At 40.1% G+C, this 22,129-nt stretch overlaps 1 protein-coding gene across 7 annotated transcripts in view; it reads right to left on the bottom strand.

The window, feature by feature from the left end:
* VRK2 (VRK serine/threonine kinase 2) overlaps positions 1 to 20,919 on the bottom strand; it is a 90,718-nt gene extending 69,799 nt beyond the window's left edge. The window contains exons 1-2 of one of the 7 annotated variants that reach the window (XM_058667825.1): positions 20,571 to 20,919; positions 17,094 to 17,234 (exon numbers count right to left, since the gene is read on the bottom strand). In XM_058667825.1, coding sequence (XP_058523808.1) covers positions 17,094 to 17,229 — 136 coding nt within the window. In that variant the 5' untranslated portion in view covers positions 17,230 to 17,234; positions 20,571 to 20,919. Of the gene's footprint in view, positions 1 to 17,093; positions 17,235 to 19,103; positions 19,127 to 19,715; positions 19,957 to 19,977; positions 20,012 to 20,474 lie in introns of those variants that run through there. The other 6 variants (XM_058667820.1, XM_058667821.1, XM_058667819.1 and 3 more) reach the window with 6 other exon arrangements.
* Positions 20,920 to 22,129: the final 1,210 nt, after the last annotated feature.

Here is a 22,129-nt window from a genome sequence, read left to right as displayed (position 1 = left end):
TTCTATTAAATGCTTCAAGTAACTGATTATAAAGCTCACATAGTATATTCACAACAACCTCCAAAGCCAAAATTTAAAACTCAGTATATTTGAAATAACAGAACTCATACAAAGTTTATTTTCAGATCACAATAAAATAAAAGTAAAAATAACTGAAAATCAGAAAAAATATTTGTAGATTAAGAAATGCATTTCTGAATAAAGGAAAACTTTCAAGAAAACTTGGAAATGCTTCTGATGAATACATAACTTCTTCAAATTTGTGGAATGAAGCAAATACGATGCTCATAGGGCATTTAAACACATAAATTGTAGCAATACATTGAATACATATGTCAGAATGGAGGAAAGATCCAAAATCAATAATTCAAGCTTCATGCATACAGCAAGTAAGCAGAAAAAGCTCCCCAGTACTAATAAAAGAAAACATCCTCACCTTGATAAAGAAAACATCTACAAGAAAAAGCAAGAAACAAAATCAAAGACACACTACAGTTAAACATTCAACTTACTGGAAATTTGATGTATGTAACTAAGAAAAACATCAAGGATGTCACTTCCTACCAACATCATAACAAAGTCTTACATAATAAATGCAAGAAAAGATGCAGATTGCAGAAGAAGAAATGAAACTTGCTTTGTAGATAAACTGTCTACATTGAAAAACCCCAAGAACTATTGAAAAATCTTCCTGATTTCATAATTTATTTTTGCATAGTTGCAGAATACAAGTTTGTGTATTTTTTCTTACAAACAATAAAAAGTTGGAATCAGAATTAAAAATATGCTGTAAACATCTAAATGGAAATACTTATAAATATTATGAGATATGCACAAATGTGAAAAAAGCCTTACCAAAGGTCAACAAAATAAATCAAAGACCTCAATATATAGAGATATTCAATGTTCATGGATAGGAAAACTTTCCTTTTTTGAAAAATAAAGATACAAAAGGAGGGAGGCAGAGTGGTACGAGGATAAAAAGACAAATCACAATCTAGGAAAACATGTTTCAAACCACACATCTGGTAAAAAAAAAAAAAAAAGAAATCAAAATATTCGAAAACAATATAACAAGAAATGAACTCAGGTAAAAATATGCAAAAACATTTGAGAGAAAATAATGAAGATCAAATAAGAACACACAAAGCCACTGTACAACCTATCCTATTAGAAAATATTTAAGCTCTTCCAGCCATAGGGTCATGGGGGTGGCCAAGACAGCATATATCTTTAAAGGTTGGTCCACCACGACATTATCAGCATTATTAACTCCCAAGCTCACATTGGTTGTAAAAACCATTTCACAAGAGCAAACAACAATGCCTCAATAAGATTACAGAGTTCTCAACAGGGTGGTCGGGTGTCCATGCAAAAAGGGGGTGTTGAGGTGGTTGGAGAGACACCCGCCAGGCTTTGCCATACAGCTGGAAGCTCCTTGCGGCCTTGCAAACAGGGGAGCTGTTCTTTTTTGTTGTTGTTGCTGTTGTGATATTTTTATTTGGAATTTTTTAACTTTGTGGTACAATTTCATATAGACTGGGATTCCCCCCAGTTTTTTTGTTTCTGATCCATGTTTTTCCTTCTGTGATATATTTTCTCCTCACAAGTTGTAGAATGAGGAATGTAGTAGAAATGTATTACTGATTATTATGTGCTGTCAACTGAGGAATTCCTGCCTGCAGGGTCAGAATGATAATGTCCTGCTTTAAGGTGAAACAATTTGCAGAATTATCTTTGAAAACACCCACTTGACCATGATGTAAAAAAGTCTGTGCAAAAGTTTGTGGCTGCTTCTGTATAAAGGAGACAACTTTCTTCCTTGGTTCATCACAATCGTAAAAAAAAAAAAAAAAAAAAACCTATTTTTTAAAATGAGGGCATCATGAGATTTTGTACACTCACATCCAATATCAGAGGACAAGTTGCAGACCAAAGCAACATTTACAAAATGCAAAGATTCAAATGTCATTTCTGAGAGCTGAAAAATATATAACCAGAAACACTCTTCAAATCCCACGCGGGCTCAACATAACCATGAAGATGACACAATGAAGTAGTCTAAGCTGAAAAACAGATACAACATGGAAAACAGAACTCCATAGGCTTCTTTATCTTCTCTTAATATCACTTATCACTCTGCCTTTCAAGTAAACAAATATTGTTTTAAAACTACGATGAAATGACCAAAATGTCCAAGTTTTAGATATATATAAACCCACAGCTCCAATTCCAGAGAATTACCAACAGAAAATACTCAAGGAAATCAATACCTAGACACAGCATAGTATAATCAAACTGCTAAAAGTTAAAAAAGCAAAAGAAAACCCTTGAAAGAAACCAGTGTAACACAAGAGATTATCTACAGGAAAAAAATGACTCAAACAACTGCCAATTTCTCATTAGAAACTAGGAAAAGTGAAGTGAAAATTAAAAAAAATTTTCAACATACAGCAAAAATGCCCTTCAGAAAGAAGGCCAAATGCAAAAGGAAGATATTGAGGGGAAAACATTATGCAAGGAAATGTGAACTCTCAAGGACAAAGGAAGGTATGATCAGTATCAGAGCAAATGTAAAATGCATTATGTAATATCTTCTCTGGTTCTATAAAATCCACGATCAAAGTAAAGAGTATACTGTGGAATAATGGGATTTTCAATATATGTAGATGTAATTCATAAGACAACAAAAACACATCGAAATTTGTGTTGTGCCACAGGGTCTGAAAGGAAAATCAAAAAGAAACTAATGGAAATCTGACATTTAAAACCAAAAACAGTAAGAAAATGAAATCAAGAGTGATGTCTTTGAAATGGTCAATAAAATAAATGAGGGCCGTGTTGTGGTACAGCAAATTAACCCACTGCCTGCCACTCAGGCATCCCATGTGTCAGTGGAAATCCCAGTTGCTCAACTTCCAATGCAGCTGCCTGCCGCTGTGCCTGGGAAGGCAGCAGATGACAAAGGGCTTGGAGACTACCAGCCATGTAGGAGGCCGAGATGAAGCTCTTGCTCTGGCCTGCTCTAGCCTTCAATGTTGCAGCCAATCGGGTAGAAGATTTTTTTCTGCCTCTCCCCATCTCACTGTCAACTCTGCCTTTCAAATAGATAAGTCTCTAAAAATAAGACACAGGTACACAGTTAACCAACTAGAGGCAATGTAGAAGCCACAATGTTGCAGGAAGTTAATACACAAACTATGGTAGAAAATGTAAAGAAAAAAACAAGCTTCAAGTGGTGGATAAATTTCAAATGAGCAGGATTTCAACAAGCAAAAATTGGAGATAACATCAGGTGCTGGGGGAAAAACACAAGCAAGGGGATCTTGGTATTTCCAACAACAAATTGCAAGCCACTGACAGAAAAAACACTGCATGGTGATTAAGCAGATTAAAATAAAGATAAAAACAATCTTTAAATTATTTTATGGTGTGAGATGCTTTTTCACTTTAACATCATTAAGGTCTCTCCAAATTAAAATTGTTTCCCACTAATTGCATTTTCTTTAAAGATTTATTTATGTGAAAGGCAGTTAGAGACAGAGGGGAAAGGAAGGGCAGGACGGTCTTCCATCTCTTGGTTCACTCCCCCCGATGGCCACAATGACCAAGAATGAACCAGGTTAAGTCCAGGCACTTCCTCCAGATCTCCCTCAGATGCTGCATGGGTCTAAGCACTTGGCCCATCTTTCATTGCTTCTCCAGGTGCATTAGCATGGAGCTGGATCAGAAGCAGAGCAGCTGAAACTCAAACTGGTACCAGTGTTGCAGGTGGAGGCTTAACGCATTAAACCACAGTATAAGCCCCAACTGTATTTTTAACTTTGTTGTTTAAAAAACTGTAGCAAATCAGTTTGCTTCAAACATTTTAGTAATGGGATGCATGCTTTGAAGTCTAATAACGTAAAACAAATCAAAGCAGAAATGCTCACATTGAACAAGCATAGCTTGGCCACAGCACTCACTCCTTTGACTGGGGTTTTACACACAATAGTGTGAAGACTTACACCAACACAATTCAATTGTTTATAGCATCTCCAGTTTTGAAATAACGTATTTACTGCTAGCATCTTTCTCCCTTTTTTAAAGGGTAAAAATAAGCCACAGCATTCTGCTCATTAAATTTTATCATTTTATTTTGCTTCTTTAAGCCTTCATCATTAAGTAAGGTATTTGTTAGCTCATTTAAAAAACTTCCTTTTACTTACTTTACTTGAAAAGCAGAGACACACATGAATCCCCTGGTTCATTCTTTAAACACCTTTAATGGCTGGTGCTGGGCCAGGTAAAAACCAAGAGCCATGAGCTTCCCCAGGGTCTCTCCTGCTGCCTTGCACAGCTTGGATGAGCTGGGACTCAAAACAGGCCCTGAGAATGCAATGGAGGCATCCCAAAAATAGCAAACATCTGACCCACACTCTCTAACACTTTATGATCTACTACAGTCACAATGGTATTACAATCCAAAGCCCTGGAGATGATATGACTGAATTCTCCTTGCTCTTCTGACAGTTACTTGTTAAAGAATGTATCAAATATTTGTATTTAATATCTATATTTTGTGATAAATTTAGCTATTATTAAATACTAAATTTTCAGCTTGCCTGAAGAACACATTAACAGCCTCTCAGTTTAAATAAGCCTGTAATTTCAAACCAGTTCATTAGTCTACTTAGAAATGTGACCTACAATTATAAAAATCCAGTTAAACTTTCAATTCTTAAAACTATTTTCAATTTTTAGTAACCTAGTTTTATTTCACAACTATTTTACTATCTTAACTCATTTGTCTCCTGCAAGTCTTTCAGTCATATGCTCCCAAGTCTATTACCATAGTAACACTACAAAATGTTTTTAAGTTTCCTAATATCTTTAATATTTCAAAGAGTTACACAGAGAGAGACGAGCAGAGACGGATCCTCCATCTGCAGGTTCACTCCCCAGATAGCCGCAACAGCCAGGGACCACACTTCATCAGGCACAGAAGTGTAGATCAACCATAATAGACAATTAGCCGTTCACTTCCACATCTTTTATCTGGTGTTTTCCAGCTTTGTCTCAGTACTTTCAGGCAGTACACAAAACCCGAAATTGTGAAGTGTAGTCAGTCCACTATGCATCGGAACACCAGAACCATTTACTTCCCAGCTGCATTTTGGTACCCAATAATGCATACTTTCCCCATCCTCTCACCTCTAACAGTCACCACGGTAAGTTCAGATCAACTATTTCTTTGTAGCTTCCACATGAAGAACATGTGCTATTTGTCCTTCTGTACAAAGATCTATTTCATGTAACAAGCATCTCCAGTTTCATCCATTTTGATCCCATAGCAGTATTTCATTATTTTTTCCAACTGAATAATATTCCTTCACCTCCCTTCCTAAACATTACTGTAAACCTGGAATTATAGGTTTACAAGCTCACTATGCAAGGACCCTGAACTCCATTCTCACTTTTTTGAAGTAACTTTCTAATATTAAAAAAAAAAAGTTTGGTTCAAATACGGGAATTTTTTCTTTCATCATGGTCTCAATTTTGTAGGACTTTATTAGTTCAAGTGGTATTCTTAACATCCAAAGAGCAAATGACAGAACCATTGTTTTTTCTTACTGATCTTTTTCTTATTTCATAGTGACTTAGATTTTCATTGCATGCTTGCAATTAGCACACCTAAATCTGTTCTGCTGTGTCGATTCTTACCAGAAAGCCTACACACTATGTTTCAAGAATAAAGCATAAGCAAATTAAACAGCAGATTTTTTTTCTGGTGGAGCGGGGAGGGGCAGGTGAGAGGAGTTGCTGGCACATTTGGCTCAACAGGTTAATCTTCCTACTGCAAGTAAATGGAATCCATATAAGTGTGTTGGGTGGTTTGTGCTTCAGCAGCACATCCCATCCAGCTCCCTGTTTATGGCCCGGGAAGGCAGTGGAGGATGGCCCAAGTCCTCGGGACCCTGTACCTACATGGGAGACCTGGAAGAAGCTCCTGGCTCCAGATCAGCTCTCACCTGGCCACTGAGGCCATCTGGTGAGTAAACCAGCAGATGAAAGGGTTTTTTTTTTTTTTCTGTCTCTCCTCTGTAAGTCATCTTTCAAACAAAATGACATTTTAAAAAATAACCATTTCTTTCACGACTACCTCCCAAAAAACCAGTAGCACTTACAAATATTTCATGTTGTACTCAGTTTACATTAATTCCACAAATTCCCTCCTGAAAAATTTCTGATGAGATATAAGCATATTTTCTTCCCCATTTCATCATAAAAATGGTCATTAGATAATTTTCTTATTCTCACATTTCTTGAACCACCATGTATAGTTAATTTATAGTCAATTTTACCTTTTCCAACATTCTAATACTGTTGAGGTTTGTACAATTAATACTGTGTCATAGTTCTCAAAGTATGATCTTTGAATAGAAAAAGAGCAAGTATAATCAACACTATTCTGGCGCATTCTACAGATAGCAGAGCAAACCCATATCACTAGAACTGATTAAAAACATGTATTTCCATTTCATAGAACTTGCTTTTGGTTCTTTTCCTCAGTGTGTATCTACTCCAATAGGAATTCCAGCATAAAAAGCAGCATTGCAGCCATTTGTGTCTCTTGGTATTAAAAGTTAAAATACCTAAAACGTCATGTTCTAACTTTTTTCATGAAATAAACTAAGTATGTAATAAATCATTACTACCTTGTAATATTCCCGAAGAGTTGCATGGTTTCGTTTTTTTTTGGTTTTTTTTGTTTTTTTGTTTTTTTTTTAAAGAAGAGCTGGTCTACTATCAAGATATTTTGGTATGGAATACAAATTATGCAAGTATACACTCTACATTCTTCAGTGAGATTCCAGTTATGCAAGTGATTTGGGGGGGGGGGGTTATATTCTTAAAAGACCTAGTTTGTTAAGCATTTTATCTTTAAATTATCCTCCACAGAATAAAGACATAGTCAAAAAATTTCAATTATTTGTAAAAAAATATTTTACATGATGCTTATGTTCCTCTCATGTGGCTTTAAAGAAGCCCCTTTGACGTCTTTATTACTCAAAACTAATGTATAAGATCCCCATAAAGCAGAAAATGTATTCATTTTTGAAAAAGCATGAAATGTATCACATCTCTCAGATTATATTCACTATCAGCTGATTTCTTGTTTTTCCATAAAAGGTTGCTTGCTCTAAGATACGGTCTTTTTTAATGTATTTTTCCAGTGCTTAACATTAAGTTTACTAAAAATATCAGATGTTCTTTCACAGATTTGGTGATCTTAATATTAAAAAACATCACTGATGCACCATGCCTTGGGTTGTCAATCTGAATGAAAATGACACCATTATAAACATCATCTCCAGATTTTATAAATTAGTTGCCAATACTATCAATTACATATTTTGCTGTTATTTTAGAAATGAACTTGTCAAAAGCACACCATTTGCCACTATTTTCTCTTGGACACCCATGAATTCCAAGTGTTCTTTGACAAGGGACTTTCATTAGTGGAGCAGAGAGACCTAGGTTCAAATACAGATGGAGACAATTAAAAACTATTGCCTGGAGTCAAACTATTTCACCTCTTTAGGCCCCAACACTTTCATCAGCAAGGTGCTAGGAGGATTAAGCGCTCACCTATCCCTAGGCTTGGCACACACACCAAATGAGGCTAGTAGTTGATGACGAAAATGCTGAGTTTCTAACAAGTTTCTAACAAAGATTTCAAACACTAGTCCCTGCAATTCTTGAATGCCACAGGCACATTAAACAGATCTGCCACACTGCACCAGACGTTCTGTTGTTTCTTTTCACTTTCCTGTGTTCCCTGTTCATGACCTCCAGAGCGAGGCTTTGGGAACGTTACCTCTGAGAGGTTCGTTAGCCGGCACTCGGGAGGCTTGAAATGGGAGCTACTTTCTCTGTGTGTCTCTTTCCCACATGTTGAAGCTTTCGAGCGCTCTGGCTCAAAATAAATTTGTAGGAAGCTGCTTTTCCTCCACACTAAGCACAGAAGAGAAAAATGGGCACTGTCTCTGGGGAATAATTAATAAAAGACAGTTTGTTTCATCTTCATGATAAAATGCAGCATCCCTATTAACAGGCAAATTCATCATTCCCAAAAGTTAAATAGAATGACACTTTAAAAGTAATTCCAGCTGATTAGAGTTCGGGGGCGGAGGGGTTTTAATTCATGAATCTACTCTGGATCTTTCATTTGATTTTAAAATATATAAATGTTCATTTAACTTTGAGCCTGTGCCTCTCAGTATTCTATTCTGAGCTAGTCAAACAAGTGGTAGCAGGCATGCTGGGCTCAATAATACAGCCTCTCATATTTAAATACTCTATTTCACTTGGATTGCAAATTAAAGACAGTCTCCTGAACGTTGCCACATTTTCAATGATTGGTTTTGCAAAGCGTGTTGATTTTTTTTCCTACACTGTTGTGCCTCTGTGTGTTTCAACTTTGGCCTGCCTTCCTTGCTCCTTTGCGGCACTGCTGTCTCTTGGAGGCCATTGTCTGATCTGAAAGAGGTATATGAAGCCTCATGACTAATTACACAGATAGAAAATTCCCAATCTCAAACAAAGTACCTGTGCCCAGACCCCGTAACAATAGCTTCTGACTCGGAACAAAATCCATAACCAAATCTTTCACACACTTGGATTAAGAGACATTCCGATAATTTGTTTTCTGCTAAGTTGTGTTTACATTCTCTGGAAATTTGATTGCTTATGCATGTTGCATGCCTACAAGTCAATCCATTTAACAGTAAACGACATACTTTTTCCCCAACAAAAATTTATACCTGCTACTAATTTTATTTCACTTAAATGCTACTCAGAATTGTCTTATTCTAAATAAAATGCTTTTAACATGATGTCCAGCTTTTAATCATCCTTCCTTGTTCTATGCATTAACAGAACGGGCTTTTTCCAATAAATTCCACAGTGTATGAATTAAATATCTAATTTCTTGGATTTTAAAAATAAACTTAAAAAGAGATGAACAGGTACTTCACCAACTCCCCACAATACACAAAATGTCTAAGTTTCAAAGTACAATGCCTTCAGTTGTTGAGAAATGATTTTTCCATAGCAGATTAGCTCTACCGTTAATCTGACAAATTGCTTTTGAAAATTAGAAAATTTAAGTCTGAACTTACGCACTCTTGAGAAACTGCAGTAAGAGGTCTACAATGTAATGTGTATGAATGTGGGAGTGTCTTGTGGAGGGATGGCTGTTGAAAAGGTAGCATGTAAATAGTGATGTTATGCAGTAGTCAGAACACTGTGAAAAGGCGTGCTACAGGAACCAGAAAAGTTCTACATAGTCCCCTGCTTGCCTCTTTATTGCATTAGATTTTGCATTAAGCTCCACAGCTACCATTTGCTTCTACAAGTTCAAGCAACAGACCCTCCTGGCTTCCTGACTACCAAGCCTAGGTTCTCCACTGTTTGGCTGCTGCCTGCCTTTGTGTCAGACCCACCCTCTAGTTACTGTACATCTCACATACTCACCCAGTGATGCATGACATACCACCCACACTATTATTTGGGGAAGCCTATGCAATGATGACCAATGTGACTAATTAATCCAATGCTGGGTATGAAATATAGACTGTTTGGAATGGATGTTTCAGAATGGAAAGACTAGAGCAGGCAGGTGACTGTGGCCATACTACCTAAGCGGAAGAGTCTGGTTTAAGGTCCGCACAGGAGCCAAAGCTTAGGATTTCATTGCCTTTGTTGGCTTGTGTCACTTCTTTAATTAATGTCACTTTTTCTGGTTTAATATCAGAGCAAGTGACAAGAGTGCTTCTGGATGAATTGTGTTTTCCGAGGACTGTATGGCACACTCTCCTGCAGTCTGACAGAGGGACGTGCCAATTTTACTTGGCAGTTACAGTGCACCAGCTTTAGTTTTACTAGTTTAATTTGTGGCAGTTATATGTTTTGAATACGTTGAAGTATTCACAACGGTCTCATGGAATCTGTTCCATAGATAAAGTTTACACGGTGGAAAAGCAAAAGCAATGGCTATGGGGCGATTACGAAAAGCTTATCTTGGCCACATCTGGTATTACAAGCCTTCCTATAAATTTAAAAGCATTTAGAAGACATGATCACAAGGAAAGGTGGCCTCTGTTTGAGGGATATGGGGATAGCGCCACAGTGGGTGTGAGACAATCATAAGGGAAAATGACGTTCAGAACTGAACTTTATGCAAAATCCATTATTCAAAAAGCAAAGTTTATATACATGACAGACACGCATTGAAATAGTTGTTAAAAATAGGATGTTTCATTACTTACGTATTAAGTTAGATAACGTTTTGGTAAACCTAAGTTTTTACTGATTGAAAAATTCATAAGAATTTCTGCATTAGGAGGAACTAAACTTTGTGCTTTGTTGTTAAAGATCTTTGTCTTTAAGGCTGGAATACTCAAACTGCTGTTATTTGCAACTTTTTCTTCGTGTCCTTTATGCAGTTTTGTGAAACCTCATCGGCTCATGGTGAAATAGAGTTGCCACCAAGGAGTTTTTCCCAACTTTGCCTGCCCTTTCTAAATTTAGGGTTCTTCACTGCAGCAGGTTGCAGATCTGGCTTTGATCGCACCTGACTCTGCTGGAGAATGGAAATATTCATCTCCACTGAATGCATGCTGCTTAAGTGCTGGAGGCACTTGCAGGAGAGTAACTCTCATTGGAAACTTCATTACAATACTTTCTCTGCCCTACATGAAGTAGTAATTCTCATTCACCAAAGATAGAATTTTGCCTGCCACAGCCACAGGAGCTCCTGTTTGACTTTCAAAATTAATCAACCTCTAAGCTGCAGTAGAAATGGCATGTCCTTTAACCTTAAGCACAAAAAGCTCTCAGCAGACTGTAGTTTTTATATTCCTGGATGGGAGTTTGGGCCCCTGATACTTAAACTTGATTCACATACTGGGTTTCTGGCATGCTTTTGCCCATACCCATCTGCTAGCCTGGCATCGTGCCCATTCAGAAGGTGTGATGCCAGTTTCAATAGGGCATAGGTGCCAATCAAAGATGGGTTTGGAGGGGCAGCATGCAGAACGCAGCAAAAGTGAGTTCTTCTGCCAGAAGATCCTCCTGTTGTCATATAATGCCAATGAAGGGCCACATGCTTCATTGCTTGGGATCACATTGCATCTGTAGATGTTTCTGGCCTTCGATAGATATCTTTCTACAGAATCTTTTCCCTTGGATGGATAATGAAAGAGACAGACAGAGATGGAGATAGATGGAGAGAGAGTCCACCTGGCTAACTAAAAGCCATTCTTTTCAAAGAAAGAATGAATGTCTTCATGATTCTCTTGCAATAATAGCTAATTGAGTTTTTTCAAAAGCACTTTTACATAGGACACTGTGGTGTTCAGGAAAAAATTCATTCCATGAAATGGAGCTCTGTGGGACAAACACTGAAGTGCTAATCACAAAACCAAGTATCTAAGCAGTATGAAATCCGTAAGCATCTTTGTATCACAAAGTGATGACAAATTTTCATCATCTAACTAGCTAATTTCTCATGAACTCTCATTTAGAACCATAAAGTTCCTGGGTTTTCCAATTTATTTTACAAACAGATATTTCTGTCTTACAAAAACGAACATACCTCATACTATTTATTTCTCTTCCTTATCTAAAGAAAAAAAAGATGAAACACTTCAGAAGCAGAAGTATATCCATATTTCATAAGGAAGCCAGAAGCTCTCAAAAGCTGGGGATTCTTTTATTGTGTGGCAATAGAGGTGAGCTCATTTCATGAAGAAAATTCCCCCACAGCAATAGGTTTCAAATTAAAAACACCCTGACCACCATCAGTTACAAGACAGTAAGAGGTACTATAGCAGATACAAAGCCAAAGTTCAAGGCCCCAAGGGACTGGGGACATTATAAACCTTCCCTTAAGAAACAGGAGCATGACAGTAGAAATGTTGAAAATGAAGATCCATATTAGAAAGTATGTTAAAAAGTAGCTTGGACTTTTAAGGAATGACAAAGATAAGCAAGGGCTAAGCCTTATAAGAACCCAAACTTCCTTAAATGTATAAATAGGTTTCTCAAAAGATAGGTCAATGAACACTTCTAAAACACATCTTCTAGAGAATTTGTTTCTTATCTACAGGTGCAACAAGTACATCAACTTACCTAATGCCTAGAAATCACTTATCTGCGTCATCATCTGGAAATCAATTTATGTACTAAACGTCTGAGTACAAATTACTTTCATCTTCAGCTTCCCTCCTCTCTCACCCCACAATATCATTTGTAAAATTACCTACTGACATTTAGGAACGGCACCATGAAGTTGTACCATGTCAAGTTAGGCTGTCTCAAAACCTGCCCTACACCACACTGCCAAAATAAGTTTAAGCACAAGTGTAAGGAAGCCAAATGCGTTCCAATAGCACAACATTGTGGCTCACATTATCACCGATTTCTTCTGAATATGATTAAGTAGACCTTAGAAATCAATCCATTACAGTGGACTAAAACAAAACTCACAAGTGTCTCATCAATAAGTTGATCTTTGATCATTTCTAAAAATCCTACTCCATAAAAGATCCTATGTTTCTAAAGAGCAAAATTATGGTCATCTAGCCACATGATCTGTCCAAAAACGGCTGAGCCACTTAAACTTTAAACATTTACCCATGGGTAAGGGATCGGGTTTTAAAGCTTCACTACAGTTCAGTTAGAATTACATGCTAGTCTTTGTAAGAAATAATCCTATTTACTGTCAATAAAGCATATAGATCTTTTTAAATAGCAGAAGTCACCTGGTCTCAACTTTTTCAATCTAAGGGGACTGCTCTGTAATACTGCAGACTGCAGTTAAAGCTGACGTGTAGAAATAAAGTGAAGAAAGAAAACTGGCTTCTGTGACTCAAGTCTCCCAACATCAATCTCAACCTGTCAGGCAAAAATCCATTGAACATCTGCTCCGAGTTTGACACTCCAAAGATGCTAAATGGTCCTCCCTATGCCTAGCTTCAAGAAACTGCAACTTCCACAAATAAATGATATCTTACTCATACTATTAGCCTTCAAAGACACTTAGCAATTTATTCTATGATTCACCTCTTCTGGAATCTGAATGATCTCTGAAACTCAATCTTTTGATACATGAAAGAGAATATATATGTTTGTATATATATGTGTGTGTGTGTGTGTATATATATATATATAGCTGAAAAGAAAACTGTTGAAATTGATCAAAATTGATCATATCCCAGTGAAGTAAATATTAGGGATAAAAATACAAACGTACTTGTAGAAGTTTGTGGAAAATGGAAGTGAAAGATAAGTTTATTTTGGTGGAAAAGATTTTTTTCAATCTAGAGTTTTTCCTGAAGATCTGAAAAAGTTGGAGAGGAAGTACACCCCAACTGGACACAACAGCCAGGGCAGACAAGCCAAAGCAACTTCATCTGGGTCTCCCATGCTAATATTTGGGCCATCTTCACCTGTTCCTCCCAAGCCTACACTGGGAGCTGGATCCAAGTGGGAGTGCTGCAAGTGATGGTTCCACACACTATGCCACAAGGCCAGCAGCACCCCACTGCCAACAGCACCCCACTGCCAGCAGCACCCCACTGCCACAGCTTTTTTTCTAACAGGTCTTTTCTGCACACTCTTTGAGGTCCTTTCATAGATACAGGCAGGTAAGTAAATCACCATGAAGTCCCTGTGGACACTCGCTATATCCTTAGCTTTACTACATTAGTGGCTAAATCTAGCACAATCTATGGTGGAATAATTAGAAAATCCTCTCAATGAAGATGTCCGTCAGCATCCTAGTGCACTATGCAACAAACGTTGAGAAGGGAAATGCTCAAATATGGAAGTGCTTGTCAAGTTTCATGTTCTTCTACAACATTCTTATTTCATATACATTGTTATTAGTGACCCAATTTCAGAGAACAGAAACAATGATGCCAAAGAATTCAAAAGGTGAAAGCCAGCTGGTTTCTCAGTAGTTTAGTCAGGTCAGGTTTCAAGTCAGATTTGTCTTATACTAAAATCCCAGCTCTTATGTATGCAATCCCGCCTTATTTACTGGAGTCTGTTACAGCTAGCATTAAACTAAAATCCTCAGTTCTTTCTCTTTCCCTGGAGTTTTAGAAACTTTTTCACTTCTTTGATGGTACAGTGATGGCAATTTTTTCTACTTTCCAAATCAATTGCTTTTCTTGCACTCCACCTCTCTCCTAACCTCCCCCCCCCCAACTTGTTTCATACACAAAGAACCTTGACTTTGTTCCTGCATAGACTTTTCTTCTTCCTCCTCTATTCCTATTCATGCTACAGGCACATTATTTTTTCCAAGAGTGAATTCCAAACTTCTTTGCTCCTTCCCCTTTCCGGTGAGTTGCTGATTACTGCAAGGCCCTGCCTATTGATCTCAAAGCTAGAGGACAGTTGTACATGCACACAGAGAGCAGCTACTTCCTTCTCAGCCTCAGGCAGCGGATGCCAACCAAGTGCCTGCTGCCAATAGCGGACGGAGAGACCACCACCTGAAAAGCACTGAGCTGGACACAATGGTTTTAAGGAAAAGCTGAACCGTGACAAGACTGAAACCTATGTAATTTCATCTGGCTTCGGTTTTACAGCTTTAATAGTTAGTAAAAATTATTTTAGTGACAGCAAGCTGATCAATGATTGATGAAACAATTAGTGTATATTCTTATCCTATGGAACCTCTTTTCTCAAAATAGCTGCATTATTTCTTTACTCTTTTCCCCGTGTTGCGCACTTGCTCATCTTTCCACTGTATAACTTCTAAATTTGAGCAGTAGAGAGAGCTGCATAACATACTGAACTCTGAAAAGTTAAAGAAATATTTTGGTAATGAGAAAATAGTAAGTGAAAAAAATGCCACATGGACAGACTGAATGAAGCAAAAACTTTCTGCATTTGAACAGGGTCAAACATGCCTGAACAAATACACTCCTTTTTCCCCCAACAGTAACCACACAGCAAAAGATGTGTACTCGCTAGGACGGGTCTTTACAAGTTTTTGGCAATGTATGAAACCATGCATAAATTTCAAAAAACGCTTTGCCCCAAAACAAATGTGTATTTTAATTCCACTTTTCCTACAAACCTTTTGAAATACTCATATAGTAGCACTAAACATGAACTAGAATTATATATTGTTCATTGGTATTAATTCTCCCATTTCTTAGAAAGGATGAGATCACTGTAACCAATACTTTTAATTCTTTGCAATTTCTCAAGCAATTTGAATGGAAAACCAAAATTACAAGTGGTAACAGGTGCACTGGGTGGTCATGGAAATGCCAGTCTATGACACCGGCACCCCATATGCGCCCTGGTTCATGCCCTGGCTGCTCTGATTCGGATCCATCTCCCTGCTAGTATGTCTTGGAAAAGCAGGGAACAATGATTCAAGTGCTTGGGCCCTTTTACCCATGTGGAAGTCATGGAAGAAGCTGCTGGCTTCAGCCTGTGTCAGAGCTGGCCGCGACAGCCACCTGGAAAGTGAACCATTCAGTGAAAGAGAACTCAGTCTCTTGCTGTACTTTCGATTTTTTTTTAATGTGACAATAAATTGTGGTATCCACAGCTACATCAGAAATAATTCTGCATCTCTGACCTTGAATCAAGACTGTATTCTATAGACCTTCTCTCTGTATCATAAACGAGTTCACTAATGCCAGGCCTCCAATACTGCACTGGACAGGGAATTCTACTACATGTGAACAGCGAATACATGGCTTTTCCCCTGCCCTGTATTGTTGTCACTAACTACTTGTATCTAATGAGCCAGGGAGACTAGAAAACACCCTGGATTTTGAAGACTGACTAGAAATAAAATATTCCACTTGTTAAAATACCAACAAAGTTAAAGGGGTATTATTTAAGTATTTTAAATAATGTAACAGATTTATCATTTTTAATTATGACTCCTAAAAAATCTTTGTTCTGTATTGCCTTGCACCCCATTTCTGCTGAACACTTACATCTGCATCCCTCGTTCTAACAATCACAATCACAACACTGTCCAAGCAAGTGCTACTCCGCCCTGTGCTCCTGTGTTGATTGTCTTCCCAAATATTTGACACCAAGATGAATAAGCAGTTTCATTAATTCATTCGAAACTAGAATTTTATTATCAGAGGGAGATTTTTATCCTTCATAAAACATTTGTTTTGAAATACACAATGAGGAAACCATGGTTTCCCCAAAGGAAGTCTACTGTCAACTGATTCAACTCCAAAACCAGATGTGAATCAATACATGGCAGAAAATTTATACTTAGGGATATTTTTCCTTAAACCAGTGATATTTGCCTTATTTTATTCATCAAATTCAGCATTATAACAAATATTGCCTCTTTACCTACTCAGACTTATGATACTGCTGAGTTCACTGCTTAAATTCAACGTGATTTGTAAGTGTTGAAATGTACGATGAAAACATACCCAGTGTTCCTTACTGTGCTAAATAATTCAAGTGTCCATTTTCGCAATTGCCCCAGGACGGCACATAACTAATACAACCCTAAATGCATGACAGAGAAATTAATTCCTTCTAAGCAAAAAATGACTTATTAAGGCTGAATTTTTCAGAGAAACTGTTGAAAAATTATCAAACCCTTTTAGTACTAGATATTACTATATTAAGAATCACAAAGTATGCATTGATAAAGTACATTATGCATCTGAATAAATACACTTATGAATCTATTTTTTAATTGGTTTCAGAATATATTTTGATATTTCTGAAACAGACACACGGGGAGTGCCCATAATCTGGCTCACTCCTGAGATGCCCACCAGGGCAAGGCTGGGGAAGACTGAAGCCAAGAGCTCCATCCTTATCTCCCAGATGGGCAGCAGGGACCAATTCCTCGAGCCATCCCTGTTGAGCCTCAAGGTCAGCTTTAGCAAGAAGCTGGATCAGGCACTCGGGCACGCAGGTGTCTTCCTCACCAGGCTAAAGGCCTGCCTCCAGAGTTCTAATTTGTATTCCTCAGCAAATAAGACTAAAAACAGTCAAACAGGACTATCTGGGCACGTTCAGTGATACGTCACCTAAATAGATCAATCCAAATCCTCCAGAGCCGATCTTCTTGCCCAGCACCCACTGCTTTCCTTCCGTATCATCCAGAACTTTTCCTTCTGGAAGTGGAACTGGAAGTTTATATTTCTCATTTCTTCTTGGTGGCATCACTTCTGTTGGCAGAAGAGGTGAGATAAAGTGACTAAACATAAACACACACACAAACTCTTTTAAGTTAAAACACATTTGCTAAAATGTTTTCTGTGGAGAACAGTCCCAATTTCCTAGAAATCAGCATGCTGAAACCAATTCTGTTGGAAAATCCCTAGTACTTTTCAAATAAGAAATTACATACACTTCAAGATTGAAATTGAAGAGCTACTTATCTTAAAAGAAAAAAATTAAATTTAACATGATGTCTCAAAAAACACAGCAAGTTAAGTGGCTGCCTATGGGCCCCAGTTCAAGTCCAGGCTGCTCCACTTCTGATCCATCTCCCTGCTACTGCACCTGGCGAAGTAGTGAAGGGTGAACCAAGTCCTTCCTCGAGTGCCTGCATCCACATGCGAGACCCACATACAGCTCCTGGCTCCAGAATAGCACAGCACTGGCAGTTGCTGCCACATAGGGAAGGAGCTGACAGATGAAAGCTCTAATTCTTTCAAATAGATTGATAAATCACTTAAGAGCACATACAATGCATAAACAATGTAGAAGACACTTTAACAGTTTAAATTTCAAATAAGAAAATTTTATGAACATACAAATACTCCTTTCACTGACAGTGTTGTGTTAAAGATGCTCACTCCTTAGGAAAGAACACAGGTGTGAACTGGGAAGACAGTGGTAACGCCCATCACCATCACATCGTGACACAGGGACTCAGGTTTTAGTTCACGGAGAAAGATTTTCATGGATACACACTTCAGCAAACCAAGCCCCAGCTGGTTTCTAGACTACCCACTCTTCCCCACGTTCAAGAAGGTGAGGACAGCTCCACTTCAGGGCTTACTGCTGTACTGCCATAGCACAGCCATACAACTTCAGTCAAGTAACTCCAGTTCTCCAGACTAGTAAACTTTGTTACTGGAGACTTGGAGCTGGGGAAAAAAAAAATTCTTAAGGGGAAATAAAGAAATGCCTGCTTGGGCCAAGAGGGCCAGCACTGTGGTACCAAAAGATAAGCCTGGGATGAGCCGCCACCCGTGACACCCACATCCCATATGAGAACAGCTTCGAGTCCAGGCTGTTGTTCCACTTCCAATCGGAAAGGCTCCGGGGAAGGCAGAAGCTGGGCCAAGTACTTGGGTCACTAGCACCCATGTGAAAATCTGGATAGAATTTCAGCATCCTGGCTTGGGCCAGACACAGGCCTGGCCAATGCAGTCATCTGGGGAGTAAATTAGCATCTCTCCCTATCTGTAACTCCACCTTTGAAACAAATATGCATATTGTTAAAAATCAACCTTGGGCCTGTGCTATGGCACTAGTTCGAGTCCTGGCTGCTCCACTTTCACTCTAGTTCCCTGATAATGTACCTGGGAAAACAGCGGCAGAGGATGGCTCAAGCGCATGGGCCACATGGAAAACTTGGAGGAACCTGCTTGCTCCTGGCTCTGGACCTGCCCAGCACTGGCTTATTTTGGCCATATGAGGAATGAACCAGTGGAGAGAAAGGAAATCTGTCTCTCCCTTTCTGTAACTCTTTCAAATAATCTTTTTTAAAAATAACCTTGAGAATAAAATACATTATCTGGAACCTGTTAGGCCTGTAATCTGGGAAGCACAAAATTCAAGTACCTTAATAATGAGCTGCCGGGCCCAGCACGGTGGCCTAGCAGCTAAAGTCCTTGCCTTGAACGCACCGGGATCCCATATGGGCGCTGGTTCTAATCCCGGCAGCTCCACTTCCCATCCAGCTCCCTGCTTGTGGCCTGGGAAAGCAGCAGAGGATGGCCCAGAGCCTTGGGTCTTTCACCCCATAGGAGAGTAAGGAGACACTCCAGGCTGCTGCCTGGTTCAGCCCTGGCCACTGAGATCACCTGGGGAGTGAACTAGTGGATGAAGCTCTCCATCTCTAACTCTGCTTCTCAAAAATCCATAAAAGCACAAAGAAAAATGTGTCCTCCAAGGTTTCCAAAAATGGTCGTGGTGGTTTCTTAATAGACTCCAAAGAGGAGTTACTAATTACAGATCCTGTCAGGAACTATGGCTGTTCCAAAAAGTCATACTATCTCAAAAGAAGACTGGATACAGCCGCAGGTAGCAAGCGGGATTTTTCACCAACGGCCAGGCCAATGAATCTCTTTCCAGAATCAGCAGCTTCCTCCAGCTCACAAGCCCTCTACCACTAAGGTGAGATTGTGCGACACAGCCCGTGGAAGACTTCACCTACAAGTACCCAGAACTGCTTTCACTGGGCTCCCATCCCTTCCCACCTCCATTCCAAATGCTTCCAATCAAGCTACACCACTCAATCCCGGGACACCTGAGGCTAATCCAACCATGATCTTTTAAGTCCTCCTACAGAGCTTCTTAAAACTCAGAAGTCTGATAAGAAAGTCCCTTATAAACAAACACGCATTTCCTTCATAAAAGTTCCCCGTTCTCAATTTAATAGTTCTCTTTTTCCTCTGGTGGCCCGCCGTCTTCACCTGGAGGCAATGTTAGGGGAAGAGCGCAGAAACACAGCTGCCAGGCACAACAGCTACATGCCGCTCCAGACCCAGGCAGACCCAGGAGAAGGGGTGAGGCCCCTGCCCAGTGAATGCGCTAAATCCCCCAAATGAGCAAAAACCGTGAGCAGTTCCTCTTAGCCATTGGATACATGTAAGTCTGTTAGATATCTGCACAAATTCTCAACAATTAGAAATTACAGAACCACCATTTTGGGTACAAAGGCATCTTGTTTGGGACCTGAACAAGAGCGTGATCACGAAAAGCACGTCCTGGGGACGAGATCCCGGGGTCTGCCTTCCCGGAGAAGGGAGAGCGGGGCCTAGAGAAGGGCCAGCCCGGAGCAGCGATGTCCATGACGCGCTCCCCTCGAGCTTCCGGGACAAACCGGTACCCGAGGCGGAGCTCCGGGCCGGCCGCGCGCGCTCAGCCCAGAGTCGAGACAGAGGGCGCGGCCCGGCCGCCAGGTACGCCCGCTCCTCGGAGACCCCCGGCCAGCCCGGCCCGAGGCTCGCCGGCAACCTCACTTCCGTCACCGGCCGAGAGAGAAACTTTCAGCCCAACTCCACCAACTCCGCTTTCCGCCACCGCGGGCGGACTGGGGCTCAACTTGTTCACTTAGAACTCGGAAAATGTCAGGCACGAACCGCGGAGGCAGCAGCCCTGCCTGGGCCGGCACGGAGGCCCAGAGGTGCCGTCGCTCCGCTCCGACGGCAGCCGCCCACCCCAAGGCCTACCGGCGCCGAGCGGACCCCGGCAAGGAGCGAGTGGGCCGCACACCTGCTGGGCTCACCCCAGATCCTCCGATCCCACTTGTAGAAAAGCAGACTGACCCGGCCTCTGTGTGCTCGCCGCCGGGGCCGAGCGCGCCGCCTCCCGCCGGTCTCGTGGAGTGCCGGGCGGGCCAGCGGGCCTCCAATCCCACGGGGAGGCGGGCCTTGAGCCGGAGCCGGCCCTCCGAAGGGGGCCAAACCACTTACTGCAGCCCGGCCGACTGTTTAAGTACCGCCTGACTCAGCGTGCAGCCGCCCCGCTGCAGCACGTGGAGCCTTGAAATGGCCGCAGCTGGTGGTTTCCTTCCAGCTCCAGGTGCAAGCCCTGGAGACAGATACCCAGGGGAAGAAACCAGACTGGTGAGGCCAAACCCAAAACGCGTCCTGTGTTGCCACCATCCAGCCAGGCGGAGGATGAGCCGTCAGATGTGTCTAGAGTGAAACTACTACGACGTGCTTTTATGGACTTGGGATTTTAGATCTTGCACCATATTCTAAGTAGCGGGAGTTTCCAAATCAGTGGGCAAATTCGCTGAGGCCTCAGGAACCTGAGGAGTACAGAGAATGGGGAGTGGCGAAGGGGAGAAAATATCAGTGCTTAAAAACATATGGGCCAGAGCCTACTAATTACTAATGGAGTATCCTTCACTAATCCTTACGACTAAACTAAGACTATTTGTCCTGTTAAACAGAATTAACTCTAGGATTCTGTAGTAAGGTTATTAAAACAATGAGCTGAAAGAAAGTTTTCTAACACACAGTGAATTTACAGTTTGTTAGAGTAAATAAATGCTCAGAAAACAATTATTAATACATCAGCATTCTACATAGGAACAACCAATAATTGCACGGAATGCGAATCTGGCTAGGAAAATTCAATCAAACTAGCAATTTTGATGGGATGAATTAACACTATCAAACTGTCACTAGGTTGAAAGCTAGTTTGAGGACATGCCAGCTTGTAAGTAATACTCAGGGTGATGCATATGAAAGTACTTTAGGAAATTTTCGTTGAAATTGAAAACCTACCCTACATAGTAGTCGTTCACTATTCCAACAATGGCATTCCTTAATTCCTTAATATTCACATGGGGCAATCCTTCCCCCATTCAAAATTTGTTCAGATTCCCGTCTTTCCCCCAGAACACTTGCACAGCACCAGCCACGGCCCACTACTGCTGTGTCACTCTGCTTCGTCAATTTGTACTTAACCAATGTTAATCCTCTTAGCTCAGCCTGTAAAATACATCCAGAATCTATCACCTATCACCTGGATGGAAATCACTTTGTCCCAAACCACATTCTCTGGATGGATGGTTGTATAACCTCCTACATGTTACCCCTGTTTAATCCTCTTCTACCATTTCAGTCTATTTCCCATAAACAGCCAAGAAGTGATTGCTTTAAAGCCAACAATAAATAATTCCCAGGCTCAAAACCTTATTGCTGTACTAATTTACTCAGCAAAAGCAAATTATTACAGCTTACAGGTTCATTTTTCTATTGAATTTCAGGCCAGAAGATTCCTTGTTGGGGAAGGGTAGAGAGGGGAGAGGCAGGGGAAAATAGGAAAAGGAGGGTCAGGTGGGCAGCTGTTCTGTACGTTGTAGAATATTAAT

The sequence above is a fragment of the Ochotona princeps genome, chromosome 8 (genome assembly GCF_030435755.1).
Source record: "Ochotona princeps isolate mOchPri1 chromosome 8, mOchPri1.hap1, whole genome shotgun sequence".
NCBI lineage: Eukaryota > Metazoa > Chordata > Mammalia > Lagomorpha > Ochotonidae > Ochotona > Ochotona princeps.
The sequence above is the reverse complement of the archived record's forward strand: the minus strand, read 5'-3'. Positions and strand labels throughout refer to the sequence as shown.